Here is a 26223-nt window from a genome sequence, read left to right as displayed (position 1 = left end):
TTTATAATCACAGGAAGCAGCTTTATTGTCCTGAGAAATGTGTGATGCATGTGGAAGAAAAGTCTCTGCGGACAGAAGTTCTAGATCTCCGCACACCTATACCTGCACTCCCAACGCGCGCCGCTGTACAATACCAGCTCTTCCTCACACACATGCGGCAGTGCACCAGCTGCATCTAGGGAGGCGTGTGAGGGGTCCCCGAAGCCAGAGACCCTCAGATACAGATGATACTGACTGCACAGGCTGAAGTTATACCCCATCACACAAGTGGTGGACCACAGGCTGAATCCAAGGATCCTGAGAGGGATGTGTGGGGTCCTTGGAGCCAGAGACCCTCAGATACAGATTGCACAGGCCGGAGTCACATCCTATCACAGAGATGGTGGAGTCCCAGCATCATCCAAGGATCCTGAGTGGGACGTACCGGGCTGTATGGTCCGGAGTCAGAGGCTGATGCTGACAGGTCGGAGTCACATGGTATTTACACTAGCTGCGGAGCAGCGGCTGCATCCAGGGCCCCTGGCACCGGGGGAGACTCCGGGTCACTGCTGACATCAGATAAGCTGGCACTGCTTTCTGTGACAACCTCCTGGGTGCTGGAGGCTTCCTTATTCTGGCTCTCATAATCTGCCATCCTGCGCTGCACCAGCCCCGGCATCAGCGCCACATAAGACGCCATCAGACGGTGGTTTGATCGAATGAGTTTTGAGGCGCAACAGTCCAGACACTGCTCCTAAGAGGAAGGGGCAAAGGTTAGGACGTGAAAGTCACCGATAAAAAGTACACCCTGCAGTGATGGGCGGAGCACTATGACTCCTGCCTCCGAGGCTACAGTCTCCTCACCAGGCCCCTTCACCGCTGCCCCTCCGTACCTCCTCCATGGTGAGCGAGCGATAATTCAGGTTCCTGGCACATCGGCTGAAGCACGACTCTGTCATCTTATTATAGACCAGCAGGAAATCCTGGAGCTGGAGACGAAGAAACTGCATCACTACGAGTCTCATGGATCCATCCATAGCCCTCACCCCGACACCCGATTCCGTCCCCCTCCTCCCCGATGACGGTGTCCGTCTCCCCTCCACCACCCCCCGACGCCCGATCCCGTCCGTCCGTCTCCCGCCCACCCGCGACACCCGATCCCGTCCGTCTCCCGCCCAGTCCCGTCCGTCCGTCTCCCGCCCACGACGCCCGGTCCCGTCCGTCCGTCTCCCGCCCACGACGCCCGGTCCCGTCCGTCAGTCTCCCGCCCACGACGCCCGGTCCCGTCCGTCTCCCGCCCACGACGCCCGGTCCCATCCGTCCGTCTCCCGCCCACGACGCCCGGTCCCGTCCGTCTCCCGCCCACGTCCGTCCGTCTCCCGCCCACGACGCCCGGTCCCGTCCGTCCGTCCGTCCGTCTCCCGCCCACGACGCCCGGTCCCGTCCGTCCGTCTCCCGCCCACGACGCCCGGTCCCGTCCGTCAGTCTCCCGCCCACGACGCCCGGTCCCGTCCGTCTCCCGCCCACGTCCGTCCGTCTCCCGCCCACGACGCCCGGTCCCGTCCGTCAGTCTCCCGCCCACGACGCCCGGTCCCGTCCGTCAGTCTCCCGCCCACGACGCCCGGTCCCGTCCGTCAGTCTCCCGCCCACGACGCCCGGTCCCGTCCGTCAGTCTCCCGCCCACGACGCCCAATCCCGTCCGTCAGTCTCCCGCCCACGACGCCCGGTCCCGTCCGTCAGTCTCCCGCCCACGACGCCCGGTCCCGTCCGTCAATCCGTCTCCCGCCCACGACGCCCGGTCCCGTCCGTCAATCCGTCTCCCGCCCACGACGCCCGGTCCCGTCCGTCAATCCGTCTCCCGCCCACGACGCACGGTCCCGTCCGTCAGTCTCCCGCCCACGACGCCCGGTCCCGTCCGTCAGTCTCCCGCCCACGACGCCCGGTCCCGTCCGTCAGTCTCCCGCCCACGACGCCCGGTCCCGTCCGTCCGTCTACCGCCCACGACGCCCGGTCCCGTCCGTCAATCCGTCTCCCGCCCACGACGCCCGGTCCCGTCCGTCAATCCGTCTCCCGCCCACGACGCCCGGTCCCGTCCGTCAATCCGTCTCCCGCCCACGACGCCCGGTCCCGTCCGTCAATCCGTCTCCCGCCCACGACGCACGGTCCCGTCCGTCAGTCTCCCGCCCACGACGCCCGGTCCCGTCCGTCAGTCTCCCGCCCACGACGCCCGGTCCCGTCCGTCAGTCTCCCGCCCACGACGCCCGGTCCCGTCCGTCCGTCTACCGCCCACGACGCCCGGTCCCGTCCGTCAATCCGTCTCCCGCCCACGACGCCCGGTCCCGTCCGTCAATCCGTCTCCCGCCCACGACGCCCGGTCCCGTCCGTCAGTCTCCCGCCCACGACGCCCGGTCCCGTCCGTCAGTCTCCCGCCCACGACGCCCGGTCCCGTCCGTCAGTCTCCCGCCCACGACGCCCGGTCCCGTCCGTCCGTCTACCGCCCACGACGCCCGGTCCCGTCCGTCCGTCTCCCGCCCACGACGCCCGGTCCCGTCCGTCAGTCTCCCGCCCACGACGCCCGGTCCCGTCCGTCTCCCGCCCACGTCCGTCCGTCTCCCGCCCACGACGCCCGGTCCCGTCCGTCAGTCTCCCGCCCACGACGCCCGGTCCCGTCCGTCAGTCTCCCGCCCACGACGCCCGGTCCCGTCCGTCAGTCTCCCGCCCACGACGCCCAATCCCGTCCGTCAGTCTCCCGCCCACGACGCCCGGTCCCGTCCGTCAGTCTCCCGCCCACGACGCCCGGTCCCGTCCGTCAATCCGTCTCCCGCCCACGACGCCCGGTCCCGTCCGTCAATCCGTCTCCCGCCCACGACGCCCGGTCCCGTCCGTCAATCCGTCTCCCGCCCACGACGCACGGTCCCGTCCGTCAGTCTCCCGCCCACGACGCCCGGTCCCGTCCGTCAGTCTCCCGCCCACGACGCCCGGTCCCGTCCGTCAGTCTCCCACCCACGACGCCCGGTCCCGTCCGTCAGTCTCCCGCCCACGACGCCCGGTCCCGTCCGTCAGTCTCCCGCCCACGACGCCCGGTCCCGTCCGTCAGTCTCCCGCCCACGACGCCCGGTCCCGTCCGTCAGTCTCCCGCCCACGACGCCCGGTCCCGTCCGTCAGTCTCCCGCCCACGACGCCCGGTCCCGTCCGTCAGTCTCCCGCCCACGACGCCCGGTCCCGTCCGTCAGTCTCCCGCCCACGACGCCCGGTCCCGTCCGTCAGTCTCCCGCTCACGACGCCCGGTCCCGTCCGTCAGTCTCCCGCCCACGACGCCCAATCCCGTCCGTCAGTCTCCCGCCCACGACGCCCGGTCCCGTCCGTCAGTCTCCCGCCCACGACGCCCGGTCCCGTCCGTCAGTCTCCCGCCCACGACGCCCAATCCCGTCCGATCTCGTCCATCAGTCTTTTGCCCACGACGCCCGATCCCGTCCGTCCGTCTTTTTCCCACGACACCCGATCCCGTCCGTTCGTCTCCCGCTCACAACGCCCGATCCAGTCCGTCTCTCCCACCCCCACTGACACCCCCGATCGCATCTGTCCCCCGTCTTCGACACCCTGATTCTGTCTGTCTCCACCCTTCATTAGCCTTTCTGACAGCAGCCAATCGCATCTCAGCTCTCATTCAAATATCACAACCAAAGAGGAAAAGGATAGCCTTGGAGGAATGTATATACAAATAATGAACCAAATGGGAAAACCCATATAATTATCCCTCTCTAGAACGGCTATAAAATGTAACTTTTAATCTTTATATTAAAATGTGAATGTAGAGGGTATTAAAATATTATCCCTATAATGTTAGCGTCCCATCCCCTGATGACGCCGCTAGTGCGGTGAAACATGTTGGGGGGATGTCAGGTATTCGGCAGCGACGACACCGAGAGATCTCGCAATATCTCACCGTGCAATCACTGTGTCACGGATTTCGTCCGGAATCGCGAGCACATGATCCAGACTACTCTCTACTTAGCTATCGGCAAGCGACCAGTGAGCGTATGTGGTCACACCTCTGGAGGTGGAGGAGGGGCTCCCAGATTTGATCTGAACGTTATTAAACGTGACCTATTGCTTATAGTTCTTATGCCCCTCTGGCAATGAGTGCTCCCCCAACCTCAGAAAACTATTTTCTGCTGAAGGGAGAGACCTACTCACATGCATCTTGTGGTGACATCATTAGGGCAGGTCTCCAGCCTGTACATTTTTAATTAAAAACGCTAACTTCTGCAATAACTCATCGCTCGTTGATTGCAGAAGCTTGCAAACGAAGCCAATTTTTCCGTTATGATTTTACCTTCATTTAGAGACCACACATGATACAGTTGCCGTCTATTTGGCTACTTTTGCACCATAGCTTCCTGGTTTGGCTTACAGCAATGAGAAAATATGGATATCGCTCCTTGGCTGACCCAGCCACTAAAAATATAGGTCCCATTATTATCGAAATTATGGAACTTTAGTTATGCCATACTAAATCCTCCGAAAATCCTGCAAGACCTCTAATAAATTCCCTTTGAAGCACGGAAGTACATTTTCCTCGTCTCACTGTAAATTATCGCAAGCCGGCGTCTAATCACCCCCCGCGTCTTCCAGGGAGAAATATGCTCGCATCTTAACTAGCTTGGTGGCATCTCTTGGCAGCCAGTGCTTAAGGCCTTACTCATAACTGTGATAATTGGGGTTTTGTGCTGAGATCTACAGCTCGTCTTGGGACAAAGGGAGAAAGGAGGGGTGAGGGGGCTTCAGGGGAAGAAAGAAAGAATCCTTAATATCTAAGACGGGGACATGGGCAGAGATTTATTCATCCCACTCAGCTCTAGGCTGACACCCCACCGCACCATCAGAGTGTCAGAGATTTAGCCTATTCATCATTATGGCTGATTAGGGATAATATTTTAATACCCCCTACATTCACATTTTAATATAAAGATTAAAAGTTACATTTTATAGCCGTTCTAGAGAGGGATAATTATATGGGTTTTTCCATTTGGTTCATTATCAGCTCTCACCCAAAACCTTCCTGACAGCAGCCAATCCCATCCCAGCTCTCATTCATCACCTTCCTGACAGCAGCCAATCCCATCCCAGCTCTCACCCATCACCTTCCTGACAGCAGCCAATCGCATCCCAGCTCTCACCCATCACCTTCCTGACAGCAGCCAATCGCATCCCAGCTCTCACCCATCACCTTCCTGACAGCAGCCAATCCCATCCCAGCTCTCACCCATCACCTTCCTGACAGCAGCCAATCGCATTCCAGCTCTCACCCATCACCTTCCTGACAGCAGCCAATCCCATCCCAGCTCTCACCCATCACCTTCCTGACAGCAGCCAATCCCATCCCAGCTCTCACTCATCACCTTCCTGACAGCAGCCAATCGCATCCCAGCTCTCACCCATCACCTTCTTGACAGCAGCCAATCCCATTCCAGCTCTCATTCATCACCTTCCTGACAGCAGCCAATCCTATCCCAGCTCTCATCCATCACCTTCCTGACAGCAGCCAATCGCATCAGAGCTCTCACTCATCACCTTCCTGACAGCAGCCAATCCCATCCCAGCTCTCACCCATCACTTCCTGACAGCAGCCAATCCCATCCCAGCTCTCACCCATCACTTCCTGACAGCAGCCAATCCCATCCCAGCTCTCATTCATCACCTTCCTGACAGCAGCCAATCCCATCCCAGCTCTCATTCATCACCTTCCTGACAGCAGCCAATCGCATCCCAGCTCTCACTCATCACCATCCTGACAGCAGCCAATCCCATCCCAGCTCTCATTCATCATCTTCCTGACAGCAGCCAATCGCATCCCAGCTCTCACTCATCACCTTCCTGACAGCAGCCAATCCCATCCCAGCTCTCACCCATCACCTTCCTGACAGCAGCCAATCCCATTCCAGCTCTCATTCATCACCTTCCTGACAGCAGCCAATCGCATCCCAGCTCTCATTCATCACCTTCCTGACAGCAGCCAATCGCATCCCAGCTCTCATTCATCACCTTCCTGACAGCAGCCAATCGCATCCCAGCTCTCATTCATCACCTTCCTGACAGCAGCCAATCGCATCCCAGCTCTCATTCATCACCTTCCTGACAGCAGCCAATCGCATCCCAGCTCTCATTCATCATCTTCCTGACAGCAGCCAATCGCATCCCAGCTCTCATTTATCATCTTCCTGACAGCAGCCAATCGCATCCCAGCTCTCATTCATCATCTTCCTGACAGCAGCCAGTCGCATCCCAGCTCTCATTCATCATCTTCCTGACAGCAGCCAATCGCATCCCAGCTCTCATTCATCATCTTCCTGACAGCAGCCAATCGCATCCCAGCTCTCACTCATCACCTTCCTGACAGCGGCCAATCGCATCCCAGCTCTCATCCATCACCTTCCTGACAGCAGCCAATCCCATCCATCACCTTCCTGACAGCAGCCAATAGCATCCCAGCTCTCACTCATCTCCTTCCTGACAGCGGCCAATCGCATCCCAGCTCTCATCCATCACCTTCCTGACAGCAGCCAATCGCATCCCAGCTCTCATTCATCACCTTCCTGACAGCAGCCAATCCCATCCCAGCTCATTCATCACCTTCCTGACAGCAGCCAATCGCATCCCAGCTCTCATTCATCACCTTCCTGACAGCAGCCAATCGCATCCCAGCTCTCATCCATCACCTTCCTGACAGCAGCCAATCCCATCCCAGCTCTCATTCATCACCTTCCTGACAGCAGCCAATCCCATCCCAGCTCTCATTCATCACCTTCCTGACAGCAGCCAATCGCATCCCAGCTCTCACTCATCACCATCCTGACAGCAGCCAATCCCATCCCAGCTCTCATTCATCATCTTCCTGACAGCAGCCAATCGCATCCCAGCTCTCATTCATCACCTTCCTGACAGCAGCCAATCGCATCCCAGCTCTCATTCATCACCTTCCTGACAGCAGCCAATCGCATCCCAGCTCTCATTCATCACCTTCCTGACAGCAGCCAATCGCATCCCAGCTCTCATTCATCACCTTCCTGACAGCAGCCAATCGCATCCCAGCTCTCATTCATCACCTTCCTGACAGCAGCCAATCGCATCCCAGCTCTCATTCATCACCTTCCTGACAGCAGCCAATCGCATCCCAGCTCTCATTCATCACCTTCCTGACAGCAGCCAATCGCATCCCAGCTCTCATTTATCATCTTCCTGACAGCAGCCAATCGCATGCCAGCTCTCATTCATCATCTTCCTGACAGCAGCCAATCGCATCCCAGCTCTCATTCATCATCTTCCTGACAGCAGCCAATCGCATCCCAGCTCTCACTCATCACCTTCCTGACAGCGGCCAATCGCATCCCAGCTCTCATCCATCACCTTCCTGACAGCAGCCAATCCCATCCATCACCTTCCTGACAGCAGCCAATAGCATCCCAGCTCTCACTCATCTCCTTCCTGACAGCGGCCAATCGCATCCCAGCTCTCATTCATCACCTTCCTGACAGCAGCCAATCCCATCCCAGCTCTCACTCATCACCTTCCTGACAGCAGCCAATCCCATCCCAGCTCTCACTCATCACCTTCCTGACAGCAGCCAATCGCATCCCAGCTCTCACCCATCACCTTCCTGACAGCAGCCAATCGCATCCCAGCTCTCACCCATCACCTTCCTGACAGCAGCCAATCCCATCCCAGCTCTCACCCATCACCTTCCTGACAGCAGCCAATCCCATCCCAGCTCTCATTCATCACCTTCCTGACAGCAGCCAATCCCATCCCAGTTCTCATTCATCACCTTCCTGACAGCAGCCAATCGCATCCCAGCTCTCACTCATCACCTTCCTGACAGCGGCCAATCGCATCCCAGCTCTCATCCGTCACCTTCCTGACAGCAGCCAATCCCATCCATCACCTTCCTGACAGCAGCCAATCGCATCCCAGCTCTCACTCATCACCTTCCTGACAGCGGCCAATCGCATCCCAGCTCTCATCCGTCACCTTCCTGACAGCAGCCAATCCCATCCATCACCTTCCTGACAGCAGCCAATAGCATCCCAGCTCTCACTCATCTCCTTCCTGACAGCGGCCAATCCAATCCCAGCTCTCACTCATCACCTTCCTGACAGCAGCCAATCGCATCCCAGCTCTCACTCATCACCTTCCTGACAGCAGCCAATGGCATCCCAGCTCTCATTCATCATCTTCCTGACAGCAGCCAATCGCATCCCAGCTCTCACTCATCACCTTCCTGACAGCAGCCAATCCCATCCCAGCTCTCACCCATCACCTTCCTGACAGCAGCCAATCCCATCCCAGCTCTCATTCATCACCTTCCTGACAGCAGCCAATCGCATCCCAGCTCTCATTCATCACCTTCCTGACAGCAGCCAATCGCATCCCAGCTCTCATTCATCACCTTCCTGACAGCAGCCAATCGCATCCCAGCTCTCATTCATCATCTTCCTGACAGCAGCCAATCGCATCCCAGCTCTCATTCATCATCTTCCTGACAGCAGCCAATCGCATCCCAGCTCTCATTCATCATCTTCCTGACAGCAGCCAATCGCATCCCAGCTCTCATTCATCATCTTCCTGACAGCAGCCAATCGCATCCCAGCTCTCATTTATCATCTTCCTGACAGCAGCCAATCGCATCCCAGCTCTCATTCATCATCTTCCTGACAGCAGCCAATCGCATCCCAGCTCTCATTCATCATCTTCCTGACAGCAGCCAATCGCATCCCAGCTCTCATTCATCTTCCTGACAGCAGCCAATAGCATCCCAGCTCTCACTCATCACCTTCCTGACAGCGGCCAATCGCATCCCAGCTCTCATCCATCACCTTCCTGACAGCAGCCAATCCCATCCATCACCTTCCTGACAGCAGCCAATAGCATCCCAGCTCTCACTCATCTCCTTCCTGACAGCGGCCAATCGCATCCCAGCTCTCATCCATCACCTTCCTGACAGCAGCCAATCCCATCCATCACCTTCCTGACAGCAGCCAATAGCATCCCAGCTCTCACTCATCTCCTTCCTGACAGCGGCCAATCGCATCCCAGCTCTCATTCATCACCTTCCTGACAGCAGCCAATCCCATCCCAGCTCTCACTCATCACCTTCCTGACAGCAGCCAATCCCATCCCAGCTCTCACTCATCACCTTCCTGACAGCAGCCAATCGCATCCCAGCTCTCACCCATCACCTTCCTGACAGCAGCCAATCGCATCCCAGCTCTCACCCATCACCTTCCTGACAGCAGCCAATCCCATCCCAGCTCTCACCCATCACCTTCCTGACAGCAGCCAATCCCATCCCAGCTCTCATTCATCACCTTCCTGACAGCAGCCAATCCCATCCCAGCTCTCATTCATCACCTTCCTGACAGCAGCCAATCGCATCCCAGCTCTCACTCATCACCTTCCTGACAGCAGCCAATCCCATCCCAGCTCTCACCCATCACCTTCCTGACAGCAGCCAATCCCATCCCAGCTCTCACTCATCACCTTCCTGACAGCAGCCAATCGCATCCCAGCTCTCATCATTCACCTTCCTGACAGCAGCCAATCCCATCCCAGCTCTCACTCATCACCTTCCTGACAGCAGCCAATCGCATCCCAGCTCTCATCATTCACCTTCCTGACAGCAGCCAATCCCATCCCAGCTCTCATCCATGACCTTCCTGACAGCAGCCAATCCCATCCCAGCTCTCATTCATCACCTTCCTGACAGCAGCCAATCGCATCCCAGCTCTCATTCATCACCTTCCTGACAGCAGCCAATCGCATCCATCACCTTCCTGACAGCAGCCAATCGCATCCCAGCTCTCATTCATCACCTTCCTGACAGCAGCCAATCGCATCCCAGCTCTCATTCATCACCTTCCTGACAGCAGCCAATCGCATCCCAGCTCTCATCCATCACCTTCCTGACAGCAGCCAATCCCATCCCAACTCTCATTCATCACCTTCCTGACAGCAGCCAATCCCATCCCAGCTCTCATTCATCACCTTCCTGACAGCAGCCAATCGCATCCCAGCTCTCACTCATCACCATCCTGACAGCAGCCAATCCCATCCCAGCTCTCATTCATCATCTTCCTGACAGCAGCCAATCGCATCCCAGCTCTCACTCATCACCTTCCTGACAGCAGCCAATCCCATCCCAGCTCTCACCCATCACCTTCCTGACAGCAGCCAATCGCATCCCAACTCTCATTCATCACCTTCCTGACAGCAGCCAATCGCATCCCAGCTCTCATTCATCACCTTCCTGACAGCAGCCAATCGCATCCCAGCTCTCATTCATCACCTTCCTGACAGCAGCCAATCGCATCCCAGCTCTCATTCATCACCTTCCTGACAGCAGCCAATCGCATCCCAGCTCTCATTCATCATCTTCCTGACAGCAGCCAATCGCATCCCAGCTCTCATTTATCATCTAACTGACAGCAGCCAATCGCATCCCAGCTCTCATTCATCATCTTCCTGACAGCAGCCAATCGCATCCCAGCTCTCATTCATCATCTTCCTGACAGCAGCCAATCGCATCCCAGCTCTCATTCATCATCTTCCTGACAGCAGCCAATCGCATCCCAGCTCTCACTCATCACCTTCCTGACAGCGGCCAATCGCATCCCAGCTCTCATCCATCACCTTCCTGACAGCAGCCAATCCCATCCATCACCTTCCTGACAGCGGCCAATCGCATCCCAGCTCTCATCCATCACCTTCCTGACAGCAGCCAATCCCATCCATCACCTTCCTGACAGCAGCCAATAGCATCCCAGCTCTCACTCATCTCCTTCCTGACAGCGGCCAATCGCATCCCAGCTCTCATTCATCACCTTCCTGACAGCAGCCAATCCCATCCCAGCTCTCACTCATCACCTTCCTGACAGCAGCCAATCCCATCCCAGCTCTCACTCATCACCTTCCTGACAGCAGCCAATCGCATCCCAACTCTCACCCATCACCTTCCTGACAGCAGCCAATCGCATCCCAGCTCTCACCCATCACCTTCCTGACAGCAGCCAATCCCATCCCAGCTCTCACCCATCACCTTCCTGATAGCAGCCAATCCCATCCCAGCTCTCATTCATCACCTTCCTGACAGTAGCCAATCGCATCCCAGCTCTCATTCATCACCTTCCTGACAGCAGCCAATCGCATCCCAGCTCTCATTCATCACCTTCCTGACAGCAGCCAATCGCATCCCAGCTCTCATCCATCACCTTCCCGACAGCAGCCAATCCCATCCCAGCTCTCATTCATCACCTTCCTGACAGTAGCCAATCCCATCCCAGCTCTCATTCATCACCTTCCTGACAGCAGCCAATCGCATCCCAGCTCTCACTCATCACCTTCCTGACAGCAGCCAATCCCATCCCAGCTCTCACCCATCACCTTCCTGACAGCAGCCAATCCCATCCCAGCTCTCATTCATCACCTTCCTGACAGCAGCCAATCGCATCCCAACTCTCATTCATCACCTTCCTGACAGCAGCCAATCGCATCCCAGCTCTCATTCATCACCTTCCTGACAGCAGCCAATCGCATCCCAGCTCTCATCCATCACCTTCCTGACAGCAGCCAATCCCATCCCAGCTCTCATTCATCACCTTCCTGACAGCAGCCAATCCCATCCCAGCTCTCATTCATCACCTTCCTGACAGCAGCCAATCGCATCCCAGCTCTCATTCATCACCTTCCTGACAGCAGCCAATCGCATCCCAGCTCTCATTCATCACCTTCCTGACAGCAGCCAATCGCATCCCAGCTCTCACTCATCACCTTCCTGACAGCAGCCAATCCCATCCCAGCTCTCATCCATCACCTTCCTGACAGCAGCCAATCCCATCCCAGCTCTCACTCATCACCTTCCTGACAGCAGCCAATCGCATCCCAGCTCTCATTCATCACCTTCCTGACAGCAGCCAATAGCATCCCAGCTCTCACTCATCTCCTTCCTGACAGCGGCCAATCGCATCCCAGCTCTCATCCATCACCTTCCTGACAGCAGCCAATCCCATCCCAGCTCTCACTGATCACCTTCCTGACAGCAGCCAATCCCAATCCAGATCTCACTCATCACCTTCCTGACAGCAGCCAATCCCATCCCAGCTCTCACTCATCACCTTCCTGACAGCAGCCAATCCCATCCCAGCTCTCATCCATCACCTTCCTGACAGCAGCCAATCGCATCCCAGCTCTAATTCATCATCTTCCTGACAGCAGCCAATCGCATCCCAGCTCTCATTCATCACCTTCCTGACAGCAGCCAATCGCATCCCAGCTCTCATTCATCACCTTCCTGACAGCAGCCAATCGCATCCCAGCTCTCATTCATCATCTTCCTGACAGCAGCCAATCGAATCCCAGCTCTCATTCATCATCTTCCTGACAGCAGCCAATCGCATCCCAGCTCTCATTCATCATCTTCCTGACAGCAGCCAATCGCATCTCAGCTCTCATTCATCATCTTCCTGACAGCAGCCAATCGCATCCCAGCTCTCATTCATCATCTTCCTGACAGCAGCCAATCGCATCCCAGCTCTCATTTATCATCTTCCTGACAGCAGCCAATCGCATCCCAGCTCTCATTTATCATCTTCCTGACAGCAGCCAATCGCATCCCTGCTCTCATTCATCTTCCTGACTGCAGCCAATCGCATCCCAGCTCTCACTCATCTTCCTGACAGCAGCCAATAGCATCCCAGCTCTCATTCATCACCTTCCTGACAGCGACCAATCGCATCCCAGCTCTCATCCATCACCTTCCTGACAGCAGCCAATCCCATCCATCACCTTCCTGACAGCAGCCAATAGCATCCCAGCTCTCACTCATCTCCTTCCTGACAGCGGCCAATCGCATCCCAGCTCTCATCCATCACCTTCCTGACAGCAGCCAATCCCATCCCAGCTCTCACTCATCACCTTCCTGACAGCAGCCAATCGCATCCCAGCTCTCACTCATCACCTTCCTGACAGCAGCCAATCGCATCCCAGCTCTCACCCATCACCTTCCTGACAGCAGCCAATCGCATCCCAGCTCTCACCCATCACCTTCCTGACAGCAGCCAATCCCATCCCAGCTCTCACCCATCACCTTCCTGACAGCAGCCAATCCCATCCCAGCTCTCATTCATCACCTTCCTGACAGCAGCCAATCCCATCCCAGCTCTCATTCATCACCTTCCTGACAGCAGCCAATCCCATCGCAGCTCTCATTCATCACCTTCCTGAAAGCAGCCAATCCCATCCCAGCTCTCATCCATGACCTTCCTGACAGCAGCCAATCCCATCCCAGCTCTCATTCATCACCTTCCTGACAGCAGACAATCGCATCCCAGCTCTCATTCATCACCTTCCTGACAGCAGCCAATCCCATCCCAGCTCTCACTCATCACCTTCCTGAAAGCAGCCAATCCCATCCCAGCTCTCATCCATGACCTTCCTGACAGCAGCCAATCCCATCCCAGCTCTCATTCATCACCTTCCTGACAGCAGACAATCGCATCCCAGCTCTCATTCATCACCTTCCTGACAGCAGCCAATCGCATCCATCACCTTCCTGACAGCAGCCAATCGCATCCCAGCTCTCATTCATCACCTTCCTGACAGCAGCCAATCGCATCCCAGCTCTCATCCATCACCTTCCTGACAGCAGCCAATCCCATCCCAGCTCTCATTCATCACCTTCCTGACAGCAGCCAATCCCATCCCAGCTCTCATTCATCACCTTCCTGACAGCAGCCAATCGCATCCCAGCTCTCATTCATCACCTTCCTGACAGCAGCCAATCGCATCCCAGCTCTCATTCATCACCTTCCTGACAGCAGCCAATCGCATCCCAGCTCTCATTCATCACCTTCCTGACAGCAGCCAATCGCATCCCAGCTCTCATTCATCACCTTCCTGACAGCAGCCAATCCCATCCCAGCTCTCATCCATCACCTTCCTGACAGCAGCCAATCCCATCCCAGCTCTCATCCATCACCTTCCTGACAGCAGCCAATCCCATCCCAGCTCTCATCCATCACCTTCCTGACAGCAGCCAATCGCATCCCAGCTCTCATTCATCACCTTCCTGACAGCAGCCAATAGCATCCCAGCTCTCATTCATCACCTTCCTGACAGCAGCCAATAGCATCCCAGCTCTCACTCATCTCCTTCCTGACAGCGGCCAATCGCATCCCAGCTCTCATCCATCACCTTCCTGACAGCAGCCAATCCCATCCCAGCTCTCACTGATCACCTTCCTGACAGCAGCCAATCCCAATCCAGCTCTCACTCATCACCTTCCTGACAGCAGCCAATCCCATCCCAGCTCTCACTCATCACCTTCCTGACAGCAGCAAATCCCATCCCAGCTCTCATTCATCACCTTCCTGACAGCGGCCAATCCCATCCCAGCTCTCATTCATCACCTTCCTGACAGCAGCCAATCGCATCCCAGCTCTCACTCATCACCTTCCTGGCAGCAGCCAATCCCATCCCAGCTTCCATCCATTACCTTCCTGACAGCAGCCAATCCCATCCCAGCTCTCATTCATCACCTTCCTGGCAGCAGCCAATCGCATCCCAGCTCTCATTCATCACCTTCCTGACAGCAGCCAATCCCATCCCAGCTCTCATCCATCGCCTTCCTGGCAGCAGCCAATCGCATCCCAGCTCTCATTCATCACCTTCCTGGCAGCAGCCAATCGCATCCCAGCTCTCATTCATCACCTTCCTGGCAGCAGCCAATCCCAACCCAGCTCTCATCCATCACCTTCCTGGCAGCAGCCAATCCCATCCCAGCTCTCATCCATTACCTTCCTGACAGCAGCCAGTCCCATCCCAGCTCTCACTCATCACCTTCCTGACAGCAGCCAATCCCATCCCAGCTCTCATTCATCATCTTCCTGACAGCAGCCAATCGCATCCCAGCTCTCACTCATCACCTTCCTGACAGCAGCCAATCCCATCCCAGCTCTCATTCATCACCTTCCTGACAGCAGCCAATCCCATCCCAGCTCTCATTCATCATCTTCCTGACAGCAGCCAATGGCATCCCAGCTCTCATTCATCTTCCTGACAGCAGCCAATAGCATCCCAGCTCTCACTCATCACCTTCCTGACAGCGGCCAATCGCATCCCAGCTCTCATCCATCACCTTCCTGACAGCAGCCAATCCCATCCATCACCTTCCTGACAGCAGCCAATAGCATCCCAGCTCTCACTCATCTCCTTCCTGACAGCGGCCAATCGCATCCCAGCTCTCATCCATCACCTTCCTGACAGCAGCCAATCCCATCCCAGCTCTCACTCATCACCTTCCTGACAGCAGCCAATCCCATCCCAGCTCTCACTCATCACCTTCCTGACAGCAGCCAATCGCATCCCAGCTCTCACCCATCACCTTTCTGACAGCAGCCAATCGCATCCCAGCTCTCACCCATCACCTTCCTGACAGCAGCCAATCCCATCCCAGCTCTCACCCATCACCTTCCTGACAGCAGCCAATCCCATCCCAGCTCTCATTCATCACCTTCCTGACAGCAGCCAATCCCATCCCAGCTCTCATTAATCACCTTCCTGACAGCAGCCAATCGCATCCCAGCTCTCACTCATCACCTTCCTGACACTAGCCAATCCCATCCCAGCTCTCACCCATCACCTTCCTGACAGCAGCCAATCCCATCCCAGCTCTCACTCATCACCTTCCTGACAGCAGCCAATCGCATCCCAGCTCTCATTCATCACCTTCCTGACAGAAGCCAATCGCATCCCAGCTCTCAATCATCACCTTCCTGACAGCAGCCAATCCCATCTCAGCTCTCATCCATGACCTTCCTGTCAGCAGCCAATCCCATCCCAGCTGTCATTCATCACCTTCCTGACAGCAGCCAATCGCATCCCAGCTCTCATTCATCACCTTCCTGACAGCAGCCAATCGCATCCATCACCTTCCTGACAGCAGCCAATCGCATCCCAGCTCTCATTCATCACCTTCCTGACAGCAGCCAATCGCATCCCAGCTCTCATTCATCACCTTCCTGACAGCAGTCAATCGCATCCCAGCTCTCATCCATCACCTTCCTGACAGCAGCCAATCGCATCCCAGCTCTCATTCATCACCTTCCTGACAGCAGCCAATCGCATCCCAGCTCTCATTCATCACCTTCCTGACAGCAGCCAATCGCATCCCAGCTCTCATTCATCACCTTCCTGACAGCAGCCAATCGCATCCCAGCTCTCATTCATCACCTTCCTGACAGCAGCCAATCCCATCCCAGCTCTCATTCATCACCTTCCTGACAGCAGCCAATCCCATCCCAGCTCTCATCCATCACCTTCCTGACAGCAGCCAATCCCATCCATCACCTTCCTGACAGCAGCCAATCCCATCCCAGCTCTCACTGATCACCTTCCTGACAGCAGCCAATCGCATCTCAGCTCTCATTCATCACCTTCCTGACAGCAGCCAATAGCATCCTAGCTCTCACTCATCTCCTTCCTGACAGCGGCCAATCGCATCCCAGCTCTCATCCATCACCTTCCTGACAGCGGCCAATCCCATCCCAGCTCTCACTGATCACCTTCCTGACAGCAGCCAATCCCAATCCAGCTCTCACTCATCACCTTCCTGACAGCAGCCAATCCCATCCCAGCTCTCACTCATCACCTTCCTGACAGCAGCCAATCCCATCCCAGCTCTCATTCATCACCTTCCTGACAGCAGCCAATCGCATCCCAGCTCTCATCCATCACCTTCCTGACAGCAGCCAATCCCATCCCAGCTCTCATCCATCACCTTCCTGACAGCAGCCAATCGCATCCCAGCTCTCATCCATCACCTTCGTGACAGCAGCCAATCCCATCCCAGCTCTCATCCATCACCTTCCTGACAGCAGCCAATCCCATCCCAGCTCTCATTCATCACCTTCCTGACAGCAGCCAATCCCATCCATCACCTTCCTGACAGCAGCCAATCCCATCCCAGCTCTCATTCATCACCTTCCTGGCAGCAGCCAATCGCATCCCAGCTCTCATTCATCACCTTCCTGGCAGCAGCCAATCGCATCCCAGCTCTCATCCATTACCTTCCTGACAGCAGCCAATCCCATCCCAGCTCTCATCCATCGCCTTCCTGGCAGCAGCCAATCGCATCAAAGCTCTCATTCATCACCTTCCTGGCAGCAGCCAATCGCATCCCAGCTCTCATTCATCACCTTCCTGGCAGCAGCCAATCCCATTCCAGCTCTCATCCATCGCCTTCCTGGCAGCAGCCAATCCCATCCCAGCTCTCACTTATCACCTTCCTGACAGCAGCCAATCCCATCCCAACTCTCATTCATCATCTTCCTGACAGCAGCCAATCGCATCCCAGCTCTCACTCATCACCTTCCTGACAGCAGCCAATCCCATCCCAGCTCTCATTCATCACCTTCCTGACAGCAGCCAATCGCATCCCAGCTCTCATTCATCACCTTCCTGACAGCAGCCAATCGCATCCCAGCTCTCATTCATCATCTTACTGACAGCAGCCAATCACATCCCAGCTCTCATTCATCATCTTCCTGACAGCAGCCAATCGCATCCCAGCTCTCATTCATCATCTTCCTGACAGCAGCCAATCGCATCCCAGCTCTCATTTATCATCTTCCTGACAGCAGCCAATCGCATCCCAGCTCTCATTCATCATCTTCTTGACAGCAGCCAATCGCATCCCAGCTCTCATTCATCATCTTCCTGACAGCAGCCAATCGCATCCCAGCTCTCATTCATCTTCCTGACAGCAGCCAATAGCATCCCAGCTCTCACTCATCACCTTCCTGACAGCGGCCAATCGCATCCCAGCTCTCATCCATCACCTTCCTGACAGCAGCCAATCCCATCCCAGCTCTCATCCATCACCTTCCTGACAGCAGCCAATAGCATCCCAGCTCTCACTCATCTCCTTCCTGACAGCAGCCAATCCCATCCCAGCTCTCATTCATCACCTTCCTGACAACAGCCAATCCCATCCCAGCTCTCATTCATCACCTTCCTGACAGCAGCCAATCGCATCCCAGCTCTCACTCATCACCTTCCTGACAGCAGCCAATCCCATCCCAGCTCTCATCCATCACCTTCCTGACAGCAGCCAATCCCATCCCAGCTCTCATTCATCACCTTCCTGACAGCAGCCAATCGCATCCCAGCTCTCATCCATCACCTTCCTGACAGCCGCCAATCCCATCCCAGCTCTCACTCATCACCTTCCTGACAGCCGCCAATCCCATCCCAGCTCTCATCCATGACCTTCCTGACAGCAGCCAATCCCATCTCAGCTCTCATTCATCACCTTCCTGACAGCAGCCAATCGCATCCCAGCTCTCATTCATCACCTTCCTGACTGCAGCCAATTGCATCCATCACCTTCCTGACAGCAGCCAATCGCATCCCAGCTCTCATTCATCACCTTCCTGACAGCAGCCAATCGCATCCCAGCTCTCACTCATCACCTTCCTGACAGCAGCCAATCGCATCCCAGCTCTCACTCATCACCTTCTTGACAGCAGCCAATCGCATCCCAGCTCTCATCCATCACCTTCCTGACAGCAGCCAATCCCATCCCAGCTCTCATTCATCACCTTCCTGACAGCAGCCAATCGCATCCCAGCTCTCATTCATCACCTTCCTGACAGCAGCCTATCGCATCCCAGCTCTCAATCATCACCTTCCTGACAGCAGCCAATCGCATCCCAGCTCTCATTCATCACCTTCCTGACAGCAGCCAATCGCATCCCAGCTCTCATTCATCACCTTCCTGACAGCAGCCAATCGCATCCCAGCTCTCATTTATCATCTTCCTGACAGCAGCCAATCGCATCCCAGCTCTCATTCATCATCTTCCTGACAGCAGCCAATCGCATCCCAGCTCTCATTCATCATCTTCCTGACAGCAGCCAATCGCATCCCAGCTCTCATTCATCATCTTCCTCACAGCAGCCAATCGCATCCCAGCTCTCATTCATCATCTTCCTGACAGCAGCCAATCGCATCCCAGCTCTCATTCATCATCTTCCTGACAGCAGCCAATCGCATCCCAGCTCTCATTCATCATCTTCCTGACAGCAGCCAATCGCATCCCAGCTCTCAATCATCATCTTCCTGACAGCAGCCAATCGCATCCCAGCTCTCATTCATCATCTTCCTGACAGCAGACAATCGCATCCCAGCTCTCATTCATCATCTTCCTGACAGCAGCCAATCGCATCCCAGCTCTCATTCATCATCTTCCTGACAGCAGCCAATCCCATCCCAGCTCTCATTCATCACCTTCCTGACAGCAGCCAATCCCATCCCAGCTCTCATCCATTACCTTCCTGACAGCAGCCAATCGCATCCCAGCTCTCATTCATCACCTTCCTGACAGCAGCCAATCGCATCCCAGCTCTCATTCATCACCTTCCTGACAGCAGCCAATCCCATCCCAGCTCTCATTCATCACCTTCCTGACAGCAGCCAATAACATCCCAGCTCTCACTCATCTCCTTCCTGACAGCGGCCAATAGCATCCCAGCTCTCACTCATCTCCTTCCTGACAGCAGCCAATAACATCCCAGCTCTCACTCATCTCCTTCCTGACAGCGGCCAATAGCATCCCAGCTCTCACTCATCTCCTTCCTGACAGCAGCCAATCGCATCCCAGCTCTCATTCATCACCTTCCTGACAGCAGCCAATCGCATCCCAGCTCTCATTCATCACCTTCCTGACAGCAGCCAATCGCATCCCAGCTCTCATTCATCACCTTCCTGACAGCAGCCAATCGCATCCCAGCTCTCATTTATCACCTTCCTGACAGCAGCCAATCCCATCCATCACCTTCCTGACAGCAGCCAATCCCATCCCAGCTCTCATTCATCACCTTCCTGACAGCAGCCAATCCCATCCCAGCTCTCATTCATCACCTTCCTGACAGCAGCCAATCCCATCCCAGCTCTCACTCATCTCCTTCCTGACAGCAGCCAATCCCATCCCAGCTCTCACTGATCACCTTCCTGACAGCAGCCAATCCCATCCCAGCTCTCACTCATCACCTTCCTGACAGCAGCCAATCCCATCCCAGCTCTCACTCATCTCCTTCCTGACAGCAACCAATCGCATCCCAGCTCTCATTCATCACCTTCCTGACAGCAGCCAATCCCATGCCAGCTCTCACCCATCACCTTCCTGACAGCGGCCAATCGCATCCCAGCTCTCATTCATCATCTTCCTGACAGCAGCCAATCGCATCCCAGCTCTCATTCATCACCTTCCTGACAGCAGCCAATCCCATCCCAGCTCTCACTCATCACCTTCCTGACAGCAGCCAATCCCTTCCCAGCTCTCACTCATCACCTTCCTGACAGCAGCCAATCCATTCCCAGCTCTCACTCATCACCTTCCTGACAGCAGCCAATCCCATCCCAGCTCTCATTCATCACCTTCCTGACAGCAGCCAATCCCATCCCAGCTCTCATTCATCACCTTCCTGACAGCAGCCAATCCCATCCCAGCTCTCATTCATCACCTTCCTGACAGCAGCCAATCGCATCCCAGCTCTCACTCATCACCTTCCTGACAGCAGCCAATCCCATCCCAGCTCTCACTCATCTCCTTCCTGACAGCAGCCAATCGCATCCCAGCTCTCATTCATCACCTTCCTGACAGCAGCCAATCCCATCCCAGCTCTCACCCATCACCTTCCTGACAGCGGCCAATCGCATCCCAGCTCTCATTCATCATCTTCCTGACAGCAGCCAATCGCAGCCCAGCTCTCATTCATCACCTTCCTGACAGCAGCCAATCCCATCCCAGCTCTCACTCATCACCTTCCTGACAGCAGCCAATCCCATCCCAGCTCTCATTCATCACCTTCCTGACAGCAGCCAATAACATCCCAGCTCTCATCCATCACCTTCCTGACAGCAGCCAATCCCATCCCAGCTCTCATTCATCACCTTCCTGACAGCAGCCAATCGCATCCCAGCTCTCACTCATCTCCTTCCTGACAGCGGCCAATCGCATCCCAGCTCTCACTCATCTCCTTCCTGACAGCGGCCAATCGCATCCCAGCTCTCATTCATCACCTTCCTGACAGCAGCCAATAACATCCCAGCTCTCATCCATCACCTTCCTAACAGCAGCCAATCCCATCCCAGCTCTCATTCATCACCTTCCTGACAGCAGCCAATCCCATCCCAGCTCTCACTCATCACCTTCCTGACAGCAGCCAATCGCATCCCAGCTCTCATCCATCACCTTCCTGACAGCAGCCAATCCCATCCCAGCTCTCACTGATCACCTTCCTGACAGCAGCCAATCCCATCCCAGCTCTCATTCATCATCTTCCTGACAGCAGCCAATCCCATCCCAGTTCTCATTCATCACCTTCATGACAGCAGCCAATCCCATCCCAGCTCTCATTCATCACCTTCCTGACAGCAGCCAATCCCATCCCAGCTCTCATCCATCACCTTCCTGACAGCAGCCAATCCCATCCCAGCTCTCATTCATCATCTTCCTGACAGCAGCCAATCCCATCCCAGTTCTCATTCATCACCTTCCTGACAGCAGCCAATCCCATCCCAGCTCTCATCCATCACCTTCCTGACAGCAGCCAATCCCATCCCAGCTCTCATTCATCACCTTCCTGACAGCAGCCAATCCCATCCCAGCTCTCAATAATCATCTTCCTGACAGCAGCCAATCCCATCCCAGCTCTCACCCGTCACCTTCCTGACAGCAGCCAACCCCATCCCAGCTCTCACCCATCACCTTCCTGACAGCAGCCAATCCCATCCCAGCTCTCATTCATCACCTTCCTGACAGCAGCCAATCGCATCCCAGCTCTCACTCATCACCTTCCTGACAGCAGCCAATCCCATCCCAGCTCTCACCCATCACCTTCCTGACAGCAGCCAATCCCATCCCAGCTCTCATTCATCACCTTCCTGACAGCAGCCAATCCCATCCCAGCTCTCATCCATCACCTTCCTGACAGCAGCCAATCCCATCCCAGCTCTCATTCATCACCTTCCTGACAGCAGCCAATCGCATCCCAGCTCTCATTCATCACCTTCCTGACAGCAGCCAATCCCATCCCAGCTCTCATTCATCACCTTCCTGACAGCAGCCAATCGCATCCCAGCTCTCATTTATCACCTTCCTGACAGCAGCCAATCCCATCCCAGTTCTCATTCATCACCTTCCTGACAGCAGCCAATCGCATCCCAGCTCTCACCCATCACCTTCCTGACAGCAGCCAATCCCATCCCAGCTCTCACTGATCACCTTCCTGACAGCAGCCAATCCCATCCCAGCTCTCACTCATCACCTTCCTGACAGCAGCCAATCCCATCCCAGCTCTCACTCATCTCCTTCCTGACAGCAGCCAATCGCATCCCAGCTCTCATTCATCATCTTCCTGACAGCAGCCAATCCCATCCCAGCTCTCATTCATCACCTTCCTGACAGCAGCCAATCCCATCCCAGCTCTCATTCATCACCTTCCTGACAGCAGCCAATCCCATCCCAGCTCTCACCCATCACCTTCCTGACAGCAGCCAATCCCATCCCAGCTCTCATTCATCACCTTCCTGACAGCAGCCAATCCCATCCCAGCTCTCATCCATCACCTTCCTGACAGCAGCCAATCCCATCCCAGCTCTCATTCATCACCTTCCTGACAGCAGCCAATCCCATCCTAGCTCTCATTCATCACCTTCCTGACAGCAGCCAATCCCATCCCAGCTCTCATCCATCACCTTCCTGACAGCAGCCAATCCCATCCCAGCTCTCATTCATCACCTTCCTGACAGCAGCCAATCGCATCCCAGCTCTCACTCATCACCTTCCTGACAGCAGCCAATCGCATCCCAGCTCTCATCCATCACCTTCCTGACAGCAGCCAATCCCATCCCAGCTCTCACCCGTCACCTTCCTGACAGCAGCCAACCCCATCCCAGCTCTCACCCATCACCTTCCTGACAGCAGCCAATCCCATCCCAGCTCTCATTCATCACCTTCCTGACAGCAGCCAATCGCATCCCAGCTCTCACTCATCACCTTCCTGACAGCAGCCAATCCCATCCCAGCTCTCACCCATCACCTTCCTGACAGCAGCCAATCCCATCCCAGCTCTCATTCATCACCTTCCTGACAGCAGCCAATCCCATCCCAGCTCTCATCCATCACCTTCCTGACAGCAGCCAATCCCATCCCAGCTCTCATTCATCACCTTCCTGACAGCAGCCAATCGCATCCCAGCTCTCATTCATCACCTTCCTGACAGCAGCCAATCCCATCCCAGCTCTCATTCATCACCTTCCTGACAGCAGCCAATCGCATCCCAGCTCTCATTTATCACCTTCCTGACAGCAGCCAATCCCATCCCAGTTCTCATTCATCACCTTCCTGACAGCAGCCAATCGCATCCCAGCTCTCACCCATCACCTTCCTGACAGCAGCCAATCCCATCCCAGCTCTCACTGATCACCTTCCTGACAGCAGCCAATCCCATCCCAGCTCTCACTCATCACCTTCCTGACAGCAGCCAATCCCATCCCAGCTCTCACTCATCTCCTTCCTGACAGCAGCCAATCGCATCCCAGCTCTCATTCATCATCTTCCTGACAGCAGCCAATCCCATCCCAGCTCTCATTCATCACCTTCCTGACAGCAGCCAATCCCATCCCAGCTCTCATTCATCACCTTCCTGACAGCAGCCAATCCCATCCCAGCTCTCACCCATCACCTTCCTGACAGCAGCCAATCCCATCCCAGCTCTCATTCATCACCTTCCTGACAGCAGCCAATCCCATCCCAGCTCTCATCCATCACCTTCCTGACAGCAGCCAATCCCATCCCAGCTCTCATTCATCACCTTCCTGACAGCAGCCAATCCCATCCCAGCTCTCATTCATCACCTTCCTGACAGCAGCCAATCCCATCCCAGCTCTCATCCATCACCTTCCTGACAGCAGCCAATCCCATCCCAGCTCTCATTCATCACCTTCCTGACAGCAGCCAATCGCATCCCAGCTCTCACTCATCACCTTCCTGACAGCAGCCAATCGCCTCCCAGCTCTCATCCATCACCTTCCTGACAGCAGCCAATCGCATCCCAGCTCTCACCCATCACCTTCCTGACAGCAGCCAATCCCATCCCAGCTCTCATTCATCACCTTCGTGGCAGCAGCCAATCACATCTCAGCTCTCATCCGGTCACTACGTCGGGTATATTACAGCCGCGATGTGATTGGCGGCCGTTGGTCATGTGACAGTGGCCGGCGCTGAGCGCTGCCCGGCTCCTCACATTGCGCAGCTGCTGCTGTTCCCCCTCCATGGTGGCGCCGCTGCTTCTTTGCCGCAGATACTCCGCGGCCTCACGACTCTCCGATGTCTCTGGGTTTCCTTCAGGCTCGTCTCTCTCTTCTGCTTCATGTGACCCTTCAGGGCGCCGCCATTAGTGTAACTCAGCGGGCGGTGAACCTCTAGTGACCGGAAGTGGTAGCGGCCATTTTCCCGTAGTCTTGTGATGTAATATCTCCCAGAAGTCTCCGCGGCATCTCCGCCAACCACAAAATGGAGACGACACTTCCGGAATTAACTGTCAACTTCCGGCTGATTAGACAGCTGTCAGGGAGACTCCGCCCATAAGAGACAGCAGCTTAAAGAACGCGGCTAAGGGTGATGAGAGAGGCCGGCTTCTGCGGAGAGACCCCCAGACCCCAGAGAGACCGAGCCCGGAGAGACTGCACGTAGAGAGATATCACCATCATAGAGACTGCACAGAGACATCCTCAGAGAGACCGAGACATCATCATAGAGACCCCCAGGATTATCATAAGAGACTGCACTGAGACACCTGACATAGAAAGACCGAGCGCCACCATAGAGACTGACAGAATACTAAGAGACTGCACACAGAGCGACCCAGCCTCATAGAGACTGCAGAGACATCCGCCATCATCAGCGAGACTGCAGGTAGAGAGACCACTGAGATCCCAGAGAGACTGAGCCAGGAGACAGCTGGATAATAAGAGACATCATCATCATCATGGAGAGGCTGAGCGCTACCATAGAAAGACCCTGAATAAAAATAGACTGTGCATAGGGAGACACAGCATCATAGAGACATCCACAATCATCAGAGAGTCTTCACATAGAGAGACTGTACCTGGAGACATCCACTGTCAGAGAGACTTCAACTGGAAGCCCTGAGACCTAACATCATAGAGACCACAACTGCAGACAGATAACCCTGCTGAGACTGCACCTAGAGACGCCCAGGACCATAAGAGACTGCCAGCATCTGAGTGAGACTGCACCTAGAGACGCCCAGGACCATAAGAGACCGCCAGCATCTGAGTGAGACTGCACCTAGAGACGCCCAGGACCATAAGAGACCGCCAGCATCTGAGTGAGACTGCACCTAGAGACGCCCAGGACCGTAAGAGACTGCCAGCTTCTGAGTGAGACTGCACCTAGAGACGCCCAGGACCGTAAGAGACCGCCAGCATCTGAGTGAGACTGCACCTAGAGACGCCCAGGACCGTAAGAGACTGCCAGCATCTGAGTGAGACTGCACCTAGAGACGCCCAGGACCGTAAGAGACCGCCAGCATCTGAGTGAGACTGCACCTAGAGACGCCCAGGACCATAAGAGACTGCCAGCATCTGAGTGAGACTGCACCTAGAGACGCCCAGGACCATAAGAGACCGCCAGCATCTGAGTGAGACTGCACCTAGAGACGCCCGGCATCATCGACAGCCTGCAACAGGATGTTTTCAGCATCATAAACCTCAAGTGTAACAAAGAGACTGCGCCTGGAGACATCCAACATAATAGAGACAGCCGGCATCAAAGAGACTGCACCCCAGCTGTCACCACCAGAAGATGTCTCATAAAGAGACAGTGGTATCTTAGAGACTGCACCCTGGCTGTCACTGCAAGAGGACGTCTCGTGGACAGAGGCCTCCGGGATCATAAGAGACACTCCGCTTCACAGAGACGCCTGCTGAAGAAGAATGCTCTATAGCGAGACATGCTGCTAGATTTGTGACTGTCTGTCTGGTTCAGAGACCTCCTCAGCCATAAGGTAACACAGATGAACGAGACAGACATCAGTCTGACCGTCCGATGAGGACGCACACAGCTCATAGAGATCTATCTAACACACACACACACGCACACGCACA

General features: G+C 55.7%; 2 protein-coding genes across 2 annotated transcripts in view; one reads left to right on the top strand and one right to left on the bottom strand.

Moving 5' to 3' along the window:
• On the bottom strand, nucleotides 1-24600 carry TIMM10B (translocase of inner mitochondrial membrane 10B). Its single transcript, XM_073661196.1, has 3 exons — nucleotides 24339-24600; nucleotides 873-968; nucleotides 1-733 (listed from the first exon to the last, which is right to left on the bottom strand). Exons 1-3 carry the CDS (start codon nucleotides 24366-24368, stop codon nucleotides 482-484), a joined length of 378 nt encoding a protein of 125 aa, XP_073517297.1. The 5' UTR covers nucleotides 24369-24600; the 3' UTR covers nucleotides 1-481.
• ARFIP2 (ARF interacting protein 2) overlaps nucleotides 24599-26223 on the top strand; it is a 63300-nt gene continuing 61675 nt past the window's right edge. Inside the window, exon 1 of the mRNA XM_073661193.1 lies at nucleotides 24599-26123. The gene's annotated coding sequence lies outside the window, so the exon portion shown is untranslated. The remainder of the gene's footprint in view (nucleotides 26124-26223) is intronic.

This window comes from Phyllobates terribilis, unplaced genomic scaffold (genome assembly GCF_046119375.1).
Source record: "Phyllobates terribilis strain yellow unplaced genomic scaffold, ASM4611937v1 Scaffold_2__4_contigs__length_985480577, whole genome shotgun sequence".
Taxonomy (NCBI): Eukaryota; Metazoa; Chordata; class Amphibia; order Anura; family Dendrobatidae; genus Phyllobates; species Phyllobates terribilis.
Note: the sequence above shows the minus strand (reverse complement) of the source record. Positions and strands in the feature narration are given on the sequence as shown.